The sequence below is a fragment of the Setaria viridis genome, chromosome 4, assembly GCF_005286985.2.
Source record: "Setaria viridis chromosome 4, Setaria_viridis_v4.0, whole genome shotgun sequence".
Classification (NCBI taxonomy): Eukaryota; Viridiplantae; Streptophyta; class Magnoliopsida; order Poales; family Poaceae; genus Setaria; species Setaria viridis.
In genome coordinates this window covers 24,996,280-25,009,101 of record NC_048266.2, presented here as the reverse complement: position 1 = coordinate 25,009,101, position 12,822 = coordinate 24,996,280, and the positions used below count along the sequence as shown (strand labels likewise).

At 54.4% G+C, this 12,822-nt stretch overlaps 1 protein-coding gene across 1 annotated transcript; it reads left to right on the top strand.

Annotated features, from left to right (window-relative positions):
- The first annotated feature begins 5,678 nt into the window (after positions 1-5,678).
- LOC117853553 (uncharacterized) lies at positions 5,679-6,257 on the top strand. The gene has a single exon (XM_034735878.1). It carries the CDS (start codon positions 5,679-5,681, stop codon positions 6,255-6,257), a length of 579 nt encoding a protein of 192 aa, XP_034591769.1.
- The last annotated feature ends 6,565 nt before the right edge of the window (positions 6,258-12,822 follow it).

Here is a 12,822-nt window from a genome sequence, read left to right as displayed (position 1 = left end):
GTGCGGCGTAAAAGCAACCGAAAGGGGGCCTTCCAGCTTTATCTCCGCCAGCTCTAGTTTCCACGCGTCGGTTGCGCAACGGACAGATTAATTGTAGATTAATCGCCTTAAACACTCAACGGCTACTCTTTTCAACGGACTGCTGACCACTTCAACGATAGAGATCGTCTAAGTGCTCGGGGGCTGCGGGTACCGTACCTGTTGGTCGGTTTTTTCTTTTTCAAAGATTGCCAAGGGTAAAAAAGATAGAAGACTAATTTTGACCCTAAGCCTGACTCTTCGACTCAACCTAAGGCTCGGGGGCTACTCCATATGGAGTGCGATTGACATCGCACTACCATATAAAATTTCTCGGGACAGAAATGACTCGAAGGAGCAGAAAGAGTACCTTCCAGCCACGCGACAGTACTCGAGCACTTTGGTTCGCAACCTCTACGACTAGCTACTCGGATGGTGCCCGCAGTGCCCAAGACTGTGGCGCATGACTACAAAGTACTCGGGGGCTTGTCGGGCATACACCCCAGGCCCACGAGTAGACCTTGGATGGCCCACTCAGGGGCGTACTTGGACATGATCAGAACAAGGGATAGGCGTATCCCACTTGGACTAGTCAAGAATGCTTATGGAAAACTACTCGGGCCTTACCGAGTAGAACTCTGTAATAGTACCCGACTAGGACTCAAGACTTGTAAGCCTGCCCTCCCGTGTATATAAGGGTGGGCAGGGACCCCCCTCAAGGACAACTCCAGTTCACCAAATACAAACCAACACACAGGACGTAGGGTATTAAGTGATCTAGCGGCCCGAACCTGTCTAAATCGTGTTCCTTGCGTCACCATTGATTTCTTGATTCTCGACGATCCTTACTGCATAAAAGACCACCTAGGGGGTACGTTCTAAAACACCGACACCGACCCCTCGCTGGCGGAACTCCGCCTCGCCCGACCCACGGTCCTAGGGTCAGATGCGCCCGACCCCTCGCCGCAAGGCTCCGCCTAACCCGACCCCGGGCGTAGGGGGTCGGACTCATCCGGGCCCACAAGACAAGGATCCACCCACACACTCTCCTTACAAGCATCAGTGCACACCCAAGAGACTTGGGACCAGCTCTCTCTCTCGCCTGTTTGTAACCCCTACTGCAGACCCCACGTGAGTAACACGAGCAGCTCCTCATACTGGACGTAGGGCTATTCCTGCCCGAACCAGTCTAACCCCGTGTCCTCTCACGCCACCATCCGAAGCCATACATGCATAAAAGAAATTCACTTGCCGTATTCTTGATCCGCTAATCTCGACAACGACAGTTGGCGCGCCAGGTAGGGGACCTTTGCGCGTACATCACCGGCTTCAGATGCCCAACCGTGACACCAGCTTTGCTCCTGGCTCCCTTGTCCTCTTCGGGAGCTTAGACTTCCTCACCATGGGGGAGGGAATCAAGCTGATCCCTCTCCTTGCCCTGTCCACTTACCCCGTCACCTCCGGCTCCGCCGTTGGAAGGGCGGTGAGCTGCCGGGCGCGCACCATGGGACCTCCTTTGGCGGAGTGGCCTCTTGGCATGCGCAACGCCATGGCTACGTATGGGCATCTCCTAACACGATCCATGATTGTGCCACCCACAAACAACGAGTTCGTGCGTGTGGCGCGGACAACCTCCGACGCTGGCTCCAACAACGGGAGCCACCACCCCTCGCGCGAGTGCTTCATGGCCGACACGTACTCCGAGGGGTCCAACGACGACGGCGCCGAAGGGAGGCAGCGCACTCCCCCACCACGCGCCGCAGCTATGATCAGGGCCCTCACCAGGGTCCCGGTGCGGCCACGCCTGCCGGAGGCGTGCGCGGCGCCCCACCAGGAGGTCGAGCGCCCCCACAACGAAGGCGGGGCACGACAACGGGCGCGCGACGTCCAGTGGCGCATTTGCACGGACGAAGATCGCCCTCAACTCTTTGCCCACGCCAGTCAGAACATCGCCGCAGCAGCGGCCCTGCTCCGACGACTTCCCGAGCTGGCGACGCCCGAGGAGCGTCAGGCGCACCAAGAGGTGTGGAACCTGCTCGAGTGCGCTGCCGTCCAGCAGGCGGAGAGCTCCGCGTCCCGGCGACGCGGGCACAACGCCAGCAGGGCAGCGCCCACCGCACCTCCCGAGAGGCATGGGGAGTCTATCCACCAGCCTCCCCCCAAGGTGAACCGGGCTGTTCCCGCTCGACAGACACCGCCGCCCACAGGAGGCGGAGCTCAGTCCGTCCACCGGCGCGTCGGTCCCATTCGCGACACCCGTGACACTCTAGACGCGCGGAGGCGCTCCCGCACGGATAGAGAGTAGGGGGTGGACCGCGGCTATCACGTCCACCGTGGTGGCCGCTATGACAGCGAAGAAGATCGCAGCCCGAGCCCCAACGCAGCGGGGCCCAGGGCCTTCTCTGCATGAATTCTGAACGCGCCATTCCCGGCGCGCTTCAGGCAGCTCACGAACGTGGCCAAGTACTCTGGGGAGACGAACCCCGGGCTAAGGCTCAACGACTACCGGCTTGCATGTCAAGCCGGTGGGGCGGATGATGACCTGTTCATCATTCGCAATCTTTCTCTATTTCTGGCCGACTCGGCGCGAGCCTGGCTGGAACACATCCCCTCGGGTCGGATCCGTAACTGGAATGACCTGAAGGAGATCTTCGTGGGGAATTTCCAGGGCACATACATGTGCCCTGGCAATTCCTGGGACCTCTGGAGCTGCCGCCAAGGGTTGGACGAGTCCCTCTGAGACTATATCCAGCATTTCTCTAGGAAACGCACCGAGGTCTCCAACATCGCGGACGCCGATGTCATCGGAGCTTTCCTGGGCAGGAACTTTCTGCCGGCCCCTGGTCCACGAGCTGGGACACAGGGGCCCACGGACCACACAGGAGCTCCTCAACATCGCCACTAGCTTCGCCTCGGGCGAAGAGGCCGTTGGGGCGATCTTCGATCGTTCCAAGGGTAAGGCGAAGCGGGAGGTGGACGCCGACGAGGGCACCTCCAACCGCCAGCAGAAGAAGAAGAACAAGCAGCGGCGCAAAGTTCCCCTCGTTGCCGTTGCTAAGTGCAAGCGGGAACAGCCGCCCCCTGAGGGCACCCCCGGCTTCTTTGACAAGCTGCTCAAGGGACCGTGTCCGAACCATGAGTTCCCCATAAAGCACGCCTACAAAGACTGCAACCTCATGAAGAGGTATTTTGTAGGCAACCCAGTGAAGGGCGATCGGAGACGGAAGCTCTAAGAGGAGAAGAAGGACAGCGAGGAGAAGGAAGACGGCTTCCCCTACGTGGACGGCTGCTTCATGATCTTCGGCGGGCCGGCGGCTTACGACTCCAAGCGCCGTCGAAAGCTAGAACACCGCAAGGTCTACGCGGCCGAACCCGCTACCCCGACTTTCCTCGACTGTTCGAGATCCGCCATCACCTTCGACCAGTCCGACCACTCGAGGTGTGTCTTGCAGCCAGGACGCTACCTGCTCGTCATCGACCCCATCGTCGGCACAAAGCGCCTCACCAAGGTGCTCATGGACGGGGGCAGCAGCCTCCACATCCTCTACGCCGAGACTCTCGATGCCATGGGGATCGACCGCTCCCGCCTCTGCCCCAGCGAGGTGCCATTCCACGTCATCATGCCGGGGAAACGAGCGATGCCTCTTGGGAATATCGACCTGCCCGTCACTTTTGGGACTCCTTCCAACTATAGGAAGGAGATCCTCACCTTCGAGGTGGTGGGCTTCCGCGGAACCTACCACGCCATCTTGGGGCGGCCATGCTACGCCAAGTTCATGGCCATCCCCAACTACACCTACCTCAAGCTCAAGCTGTCGGGGCCCAACGGGGTCATCACCGTCAGCACGTCTTTCTAGAAGGCGTACGAGTGCAATGTAGAGTGCTGCGAGTACGCTGAAGCCATCACTTGCATAGAGGACCCGGCGATCCAGCACGTGGAGAGCGCCGAGGACCCGCTCGACTCCAAGCAGTCTGTCACCTCCTTCGAGGCCACTGAAGGCGTCAAGGAGGTCCCCCTCGACCCTAGCAGTTCCGACGGTAGGACCGTGCGGATAGGCACTACCCTATCTCCCAAATAGGAAAGCGCGCTCATCAACTTCCTCCACGCGAACAGCGACGTCTTCGCGTGGAAATACTCGGACATGCCAGGCATCCCAAGGGAAGTCGCCGAGCACTCCTTGAACATCAAGGCCGGCTCCAAACCGGTGAAACAAGGCTTTGAGGAGAGGCGCAAGGCCATTGGCGAGGAGCTCCAGAAGCTTTTGGCGGCCGGATTCATCAAGGAAGTGTATCACCCCGAGTGGTTAGCTAATCCTGTTCTTGTACGAAAGAAGAATGGGAAATGGAGGATGTGCGTTGATTATACAGGTCTCAACAAGGCGTGTTCAAAGGATCCGTTTCCTTTGCCACGTATAGATCAGATAGTTGACTCAACCGCAGGGTGCGAAACCCTTAGCTTCCTTGACACCTATTCCGGCTACTATCAAATCACGATGAAAGAGTCCGACCAGCTCGCGACCTCCTTCATCACCCCTTTCGGCCCCTATTGCTACGTTAAGATGTCGTTCGACCTCAAAAATGCGAGGGCTACGTTCCAGCGATGCATGCTTAAGTGTTTCGGGGACCTCATCGGGTGAACCGTTGAGGCCTACGTAGATGACATTGTAGTCAAGTTCAAGAAGGACGACCAACTCATCCCCGACCTCGAACTAGCCTTCGAAAGGCTGAGAGACAAGCGAATCAAACTCAACCCTGAAAAGTGCATTTTTGGGGTTCCAAGGGGCATGCTGCTGGGTTTCATCGTCTCCGTGCGCAGCATCGAAGCCAATCCGGAGAAAATAGCGGCCATCAGCGACATGGGGCCGATCCTGAAGAAGACCGACCGCTTTGTGTGGACTACCGAGGCCCAGGAGGCGCTTGACCGGCTCAAGAACCTCCTGACGAAGGCCCCAATCCTGGTCCCACCTACCAACGGGGAGCCACTCCTGCTCTACATCGCGACGACCACCCAGGTGGTTAGCGCGACTCTAGTGGTAGAGCGAGAAGAAGAGGGACACGCCCTCAAGGTGCAGCGCCCGATGTACTTCATCAGGAAGGTCTTGTCCGAGTCCTAGGCCCGCTATCCGCAGATCCAGAAGCTCATCTACGCCATCCTCATCACGAAGAGGAAGTTGCGCCACTACTTCACCTCCCACCCAGTGACAGTCATCTTGTCGTTCCCTCTCGGCGAGGTAATCCGGAATCAGGATGCCATAGGGCGGATCGCGAAGTGGGCGCTCAAGCTTATGGACCAGGGCATCACCTACGCCCCCTGTACAACCATTAAGTCCCAGGTACTCGCCGACTTTGTTGCAGAGTGGACGGAGATCCAGACGCCATCAGCGCTAGAGAAGCAGGAGTACTGGACGATGTACTTCGACGGGTCGCTGATGAAGGCTCACGCCAGAGCAGGTCTGGTCTTCGTCTCTCCCCTCGGCGTGCGCATGAGGTACGTGATCCGCCTCCACTTTCCCGCGTCTAACAATGTCGCAGAGTACGAGGCTCCCCTCAATGGGCTTCGCATCGCCACCGAACTGGGCATCCGGCGGCTCGACATCCGGGGCGACTCTCAGCTAGTCGTCGAGCAAGTCATGAAGGAGTGGAGCTGTCATGACCCCAAGATGGCGGCATACTGCAATGAATTCCGCAAACTCGAAGACAAGTTCGACAGACTGGAACTCAACCATGTTGCAAGGCAATTTAACGAGGCAGCTGATGAACTAGCAAAGGTGGCATCCGGCCGAAAGCCCGTCCCCAACAGCGTCTTCATCAGCGACCAATACAAGACCTCGATCCGTTACAAGGAGCCGGGAAGGGTCGGTGATGCGCCACCTGTCCCGGACTCGGGAGCCGACTCGGGAGAGGTCGGCAGCACGCCACCTATCGCGGACTCGGGCGCCGACCCTGGAAAGGTCGGCAACTCGCCACCTGTCCTGGACCCAGAGGCCGATCCCTCTGACCCCGAGGTCATGGAGATCGACACGAACCCAGCAGAGGGGCTCGACCCGCCGTCTGACTGGAGAGCCCCATACCTCGACTACCTCGTTCGCGAGTTGCTCCCAACTGACAAGATGGAGGCACGAAGAATTGCATGTCGTGCCAAATCCTTTGTCATCATTGACCAGGAGCTATACAGGCGGAGTCACACCGGCATCCTCCAGCACTGCATCCCGATCGAGCAGGGAAATACGTTGATATAGGACATCCACGCCAGGGCCTGCGGCCACCACGCTGCACCTAGAACCCTCATTGGGAACGCATTCCGATAGGGCTTCTACTGGCCGACCGCAGTAGCCGACGCCACCCACGTGGTGCGCACATGCAAAGGGTGCCAATTCTTCGCGCGCCAAACCCATCTGCCCGCCCAGGCGCTCCAGACCATCCGCATCACATGGCCCTTCGTAGTCTGGGGACTAGACCTCGTCGGGCCCTTCAAGAAGGTGCCCGGGGGCCTCATGAACTTGCTTGTCGCTGTCGACAAGTTCTCCAAATGGATTGAGGCACAATTGGTTGCGCAAATCAAGTCCGAGCAGGCGGTACAATTCTTCACCGACATCATCCATCGCTTCGGAGTCCCCAACTCCATCATGATGGACAACGGCACGCAGTTCACCGGGAAGAAGTTCCTCAAGTTCTGCGACGACCACCACATCCGAGTGGACTGGTCGGCCGTGGCGCATCCCCGCACGAATGGGCAGGTTGAGCGGGCCAACGGCATGATACTCCAGGGTCTCAAGCCGCGGATTTTCGACCACCTCAAAAAGTTCGGCGGCCGATGGGTCACGGAGCTCCCCGCAGTCCTATGGAGTATGAGGACGACCCCCAATAGAGCAATTGTCTTCACCCCGTTCTTCATGGTCTACGGGTCCGAGGCGATCCTCCCTACCGACCTGGAGTACGGGTCGCCGAGGGTCAAGGCGTACGATGAATAGGGGAACCAGGCATCGCTCGAGGACGTGCAAGACCAGCTCGACGAAGCGCGCGATGTGGCCCTGCTGCACTCGGCCAAGTACCAGCAAGCCTTACGATGGTACCACAGCCGCAAGGTACGAGGCCGAGCCTTCAACGTCGGCGACCTAGTGCTTTGCCTCATCCAAGACAACAAAGGCCAACACAAGCTGGCCCCGCCGTGGGAAGGTCCCTTCATCGGCGCGCAACGGTGGCCTCAATGCCACGGTGGCTAATGATGAATCCGAGTAGTTTTCCCGAGGGTACACCAAAAACGCATTTTGTAGGGTTCCATCGGAAAGCTCGTAGGCTTGCGAAGGTTTCTTCTAAGTCTGCGACTAGATCATCTGGATTTCTTGTTTTGACGACTACGTTGCGATGTAGTTGCTTCTCGAAACACATCTGGATGGCTTGTTGATAGGTCGCACCCACATTTTTTTAGCCCGAAAGACATTATTTTGTAGAAAAATGCTCCAAACAGGGTGATGAAAGTTGTTTTAGCTTGATCTTCTTCTTTGAGGGCTATTTCATGATAGCCTGCGTAGCAGTCAAGAAAACAAAGCAAAGCACACCCAGCTGTGGAGTCGACTACTTGGTCGATCCGGGGTAGTCCAAAGGGGTCCTTTGGGCAATGCTTGTTGAGGTCTGTGTAGTCGACGCACATCCTCCACTCATTGTTCTTCTTGTGAACGAGTACAGGGTTGGCTAGCCAATCAGGATGGAAAACCTCTTTGATAAACCCTGCCGCGAGTAGTTTGGCTAGCTCTTTTTTTGATAAGCCTCTTCGTAGTCGTTGTCTTTTTAGGATGGCTTTGGGGTTGACGTTTAATGAATGCTCAATCAACTCCTTGGGCACACCGGGCATGTCAGCTGGCTTGAAAGCAAAGATGTTGTGGTTAGCTCGATAAAAACTGATGAACGCGTTTTCCTATTTAGGGTGTAGCCCTGTTCCAATCGGGACTATCTTAGATGAGTCACCAGTCTGGAGATCGATGGTTTTGAAGTCCTTCTTGCTTGCTGGTTTCACCTTAGTCGATCCCGACTTATTTTCTAGGATCTCGAGTTCTGTGGGGCTGAGTTTCTTTGAAGCTGTGAAGACTTGTTGCAGGGGATTGCGTGCTTGAGAAGTCATTGCGATTTCAACAGCTTCTGTGTCGCACTCGTACGATCGCCTCAAGTCTCCACGTAGTGTCAACTCACCCTTAGGTCCTGGCATCTTGAGTACTAGGTACACATAGTGTGGTATGGCCATAAACTTGGCCAGGGCTGGTCTTTCGAGTATGGTGTGGTAAGAAGTTTCAAAGTTGGCAACCTCAAACCTGATGTACTCGGTTCGGTAATGTTCCTTGGTACCGAAAGTGACTGGTAGGATAACTTGTCCTAAAGGTATGGCAGCACTTCCTAGGATAATTCTGTAAAATGGTGATTCCGTTGGAGTAAGCATGTCTGTGATGTCGAGGCACATTTTCCTTAGTGTCTTGGTGAAAATGACGTTGAGTCTGCTTTCGCCGTCAATGAGTACTTTGGTAAGTCTTGAGCCTGCGATGACAGGGTCGAGTACCAGAGGGAATTAGCCTGGTTCTGAGAAACTTGTCTATTGGTCTTTTCTACTGAAAGTTATGGGTAGCTCAAACCATTTGAGTAGTGTAGGAGCTGCTGGCTCGATAGCCATAATCTCTCTAAGTACTAGCTTATTGGACCGCTTGGACGCGGTACCCAGGATTCCACCAAAAATGATGTTGACCATCTTAGAGGCAGTTTGGAACTCGCCTTCACCTTCGTCAGCTTCGTTGACCTTGCCTTTCCCCTTGTCCTTCTTCTGAACAATGTCTTCGGGAGGGGATGGTGCAGGTAATTCTTGCATTACTCGGCGCATGCTGTAGCAATCAATCACCGAGTGTTTGCTGTTTGAATGCCATGGGCACTGTTTTTAAGTAACTCGGTGAAGGAGGGCCCGTCATTGCATTTGTGTGATCCTTTCTTGCCTGAGTTGGACATAGTCGCGACAGAGTTGTCGGGTTTGCGCTTGTGGTTCTGATTACCCAAGTAGTTGTTTTGAGTATCATTGTTACGGTTTCTGTCTTGTTCATGATTGTTGTTATTGTTGTCGCGACTGCGGTTGCGATGAGACCCGAATCTCTCACGTTCTTTGTCTTCTTCATCTGCCCATTGTTGCGCCATGATTTTGAGATCTTTGACAGTGGCTGGACGACGTCTTCCAAAGTCTTGGTATGTTCAACGATCATAGAGGCCATTTTGAAAGCACTCGATGATGTCTATTTCTGAAATATCGACTATTGTAGCTGTTGACGCCAGATTTTGACATGTATGGAATCGGCGTCAAGAAAGGAAAGGATTAGCTGATGCGGCGAGACGAAAAGGTCATGATTGGGAATCGGCCGATTAGTGCTACAGTTGGAGATCGGCCGATTGGCGCTGCAGTGTTTTGGCGGATGGAGTTGGTAGAAATCGGCCGATTAAGAGGCTGGGGCAATTGGGCCAATATGGGCTTAAAGTGGATTATGAAGAGATAGTAAAGGGGGATTGGCCCACAAGAGCGCAACGACCAACTCCGATACGAGTTATGCTTGTAAATATTCATTTTCGTTTAAAATTAGAGATAGAGTTCTAGTCGGTTAAGAGGTTGGTTGTAACAGGCTATAAATAGCCGTCTTTAGAGATCTGTAAAACAACATCAAATCAATACAACAATCTACTATTTCCTCGTACTTTACTTTCAAGTCGATGATTTCGCCAATACTTTTCTTCTTTTCAAGAGTTCGTACGGGTTGGCAGGGCTGCATCGACTTGATCTCCAGCCGATTCTGTAAGTTCCGTTTATCGAGTAACATCTAAGATTTAACTTCGGGTGCATCGCTGTCATTTCGTTTAGATTTATTCACCAGTTATCGATATTTACTAGAATTCTAGATTTTACCTTCTGTTCTAGTTTTGTCACCAGTTATCTAGCTTGGAATTAGAGCTTTCGGCTTATTTATCTTTATCGCTTATCTATCACTTTCGCATAGCCGATTAGATCTATTTCAAGTGTTGCTACTGTAGCGTAGTCTACTTTACTCTGGTAGTTTTCTTTACAAACGTTACCTAGTGGTCGGCTGCGCTATAGCTAATTTCCTTATTATAGCAAATCGGCCGATTCGCTGATAAGCTTCCTCGAGATCGGAACCTCAGCCGATCGCAACCTCTGGGATCTGACACGTTTCTTTCCTTGCCAATCAACAGGTCAAATTGGCTGGCACGCCGCGCGAACCGCACCAAGGCGATTACCCGAACAGGAGTTAAGCGGATTCTCCCGGGTTGTGTGTCCGACGCTGAGATTCAATCGGCTGGTCTTTAGCGCCAACACACTTTTGGCACGCCCGGTGGGACCAATACGACCACTACCATGTCGAAAGCTGCCAAAATCTCCGAAGACAACGTCATCGAGGTGACGGAAGCAGACCTCAAGGACGACCAGAAGGAGGAGTTGGAGAAGCAGATCGCACAGTACCGGAAGACATGCCTACAATCCTTCAGTCGTACCAGGAGCGGGGAAACTGTCAAGAAAGCTCCTTTTCCAACTCCCCGCCAGATTACAATCGCCGAGGACTCGGGCAAGATGTCCGAGATGGTTCAATAGTCTGTCTACCAGGCTTTCATCGATCAATCCCCGGTGATAACCAATACGGTATACAATGCCATCATCAGCTCCCTGGCCAATGGTGTGTCTCAAGGGTACCAGGGGCCGGCGTATGCCCCACCTATCACAGCCCCGGTCAAGAGTTTTCCAAGCATATCCTACTCGGCTCCTCAGCCGATCCAAGCTCAACATGGAGGATCCAACACTCCTTCGCCATCAATGCATCCGAGATACAATAGCACACCATACCGCCAGTCACAGGCGCCACCTCAATCCGTTCAGATTTCCTCCGCGCAATCGTCATCATTAAATTCAATGCCTTGGGGGGCACAATCGGCGACGGCCGTCCAAGATCAATCGGCCGGCTATGGAGGCTCTCCGACCCAGGCACCCTTCCAATCGGCCGTGCGGCCGACAGCTCCACAGTATCAACCAGCCACGTTGGAAATGGGCAGGGGGGCAGAGACTGCAGAAGCGCTTCGGGGCACTGCACCGATTATACTATATGATGAAATGGCCGGTTCACTGAGACACCAGATGCTGACTACACAGCCGGCCACGTCACCACAGAACCCGCCGCACGCTTTCGTTCATCACCCAGTCATCCCTCCGCCGATCTACCAACATGTGCCGGCTCCCCAGCCAATAGTCCATCAACAACAAGTAGACTGGATGGCACGGATAGCAGAAGTAATTCAAGATCAATTCGGTTTAAAGCCGAAGGGACAAACTTACACATACAGAACGCCGTACCCGCCTTACACATACAGAACGCCGTACGCGGGAGTGCATGAGATGAAACTCTCAGATCTGACCAGCCTCAGCCAAAGGAGTGACGAGCCAGTGTCCATATATGTGCAGAGGTTCAGGGAAGTCAGGAACAAGTGCTACACCCTAGTCCTGACCGATGCACAGTAGGCCCATATAGCCTTCCAAGGTCTCCTGCCGCACATCAAAGAAAAATATGCTTCACAGGAGTTCGAAAGCCTGAGTCAAATCGTACACTGACTGTCTGGTTAGGAGGTACACCCCTTTGATCAACGAAGGAATTTTCAGAAGAAGGTGGCATACTTAGAAGGATCTGAATTTGAGGAAGAGGCAGAAATCGGCCTGGCAGAGTGGGTTAAGGGAAAAAAGCCGATATCGTGTCCTTTCGGGAAAAAGGAACTAGAGGCATTTGGTTTCAACACGTCAAAGGCTGACAAAATTTTCGATCTACTCCTCCAAGAAGGACAGATCAAGCTCTCACCCTACCATATGATCCCATCGGCCGAACAGCTGAAGAAGATGAAGTATTGCAAATGGCATAATGCCACGTCCCATGACACGAACGAGTGCAAAATCTTCCGTCAGCACATACAATCGGCCATTGAGCAAGGCAGGCTCAAATTCGAGGTCCCGACAAAGCCAGGGAAGCTGATGAAGATCGATCAGCATCCTTTCCCCATCAACATGGTTGATACAGGAAGGAACGCACTCCAAACCAAGGTGCTGACATCAGAATCGGCTAAAAAGAGCGGCACCGTAGACCCCAGGAATCAAGTTGCGCCCGAAGATGTCAAAGGGAAGAGATGGATGGATGATGAAGGTGAAGGATCGGGGGAACCACGCAGACCCATCACTTCCCAATTTTTGCTCAACAAGTACCAGCGGCAGCAAGAAAGTTCAAGGTTTCGTGAAGAGATGATGCGACAACATGAGGATCACTGGCGATGCCCGTTCTTCATCCACTGCTAGAAAAATAACCTGAGGTTGCCATCGGCCGATAATTGCCCAGAATGTAGCGATCCATATCGCAACAATCGCCCATTCGGAAGGTCTCGCTCCAGAGATGGAAGGCCAGAGCCAATCAGCAGAAACTGGCGCGAGCAAGAAGATCGGCACCTTTCAGTGCGTGATCGGCTGGGGGGCAGGAGTGACCGATATGATCGGCCAAGAGATAGACGTGAGCGATACGATAGGCTGGGGGGCAGGACCGATCGGCACAACTGACCAGAGGGCAGAGTCAGCGCACATGATCGGCTAGAAGAGATGGCCGATGCTCGGGTATCAGACGAAAATCCCTTGGGGCGGGAACCAGAATGGGAACGCGCCAAACCATCGGCTAAACAAGTGAACCCCAGGTGGTGCCCTGATGGATTGACCAAATCCCAAAAATGAAGGATCCAGCGTCTCCG

Excerpts from the sequence above, each read along its gene's own strand:
- LOC117853553 (XM_034735878.1), top strand. The coding sequence starts at position 5,679 with ATGGCGGCATACTGCAATGAATTCCGCAAACTCGAAGACAAGTTCGAC.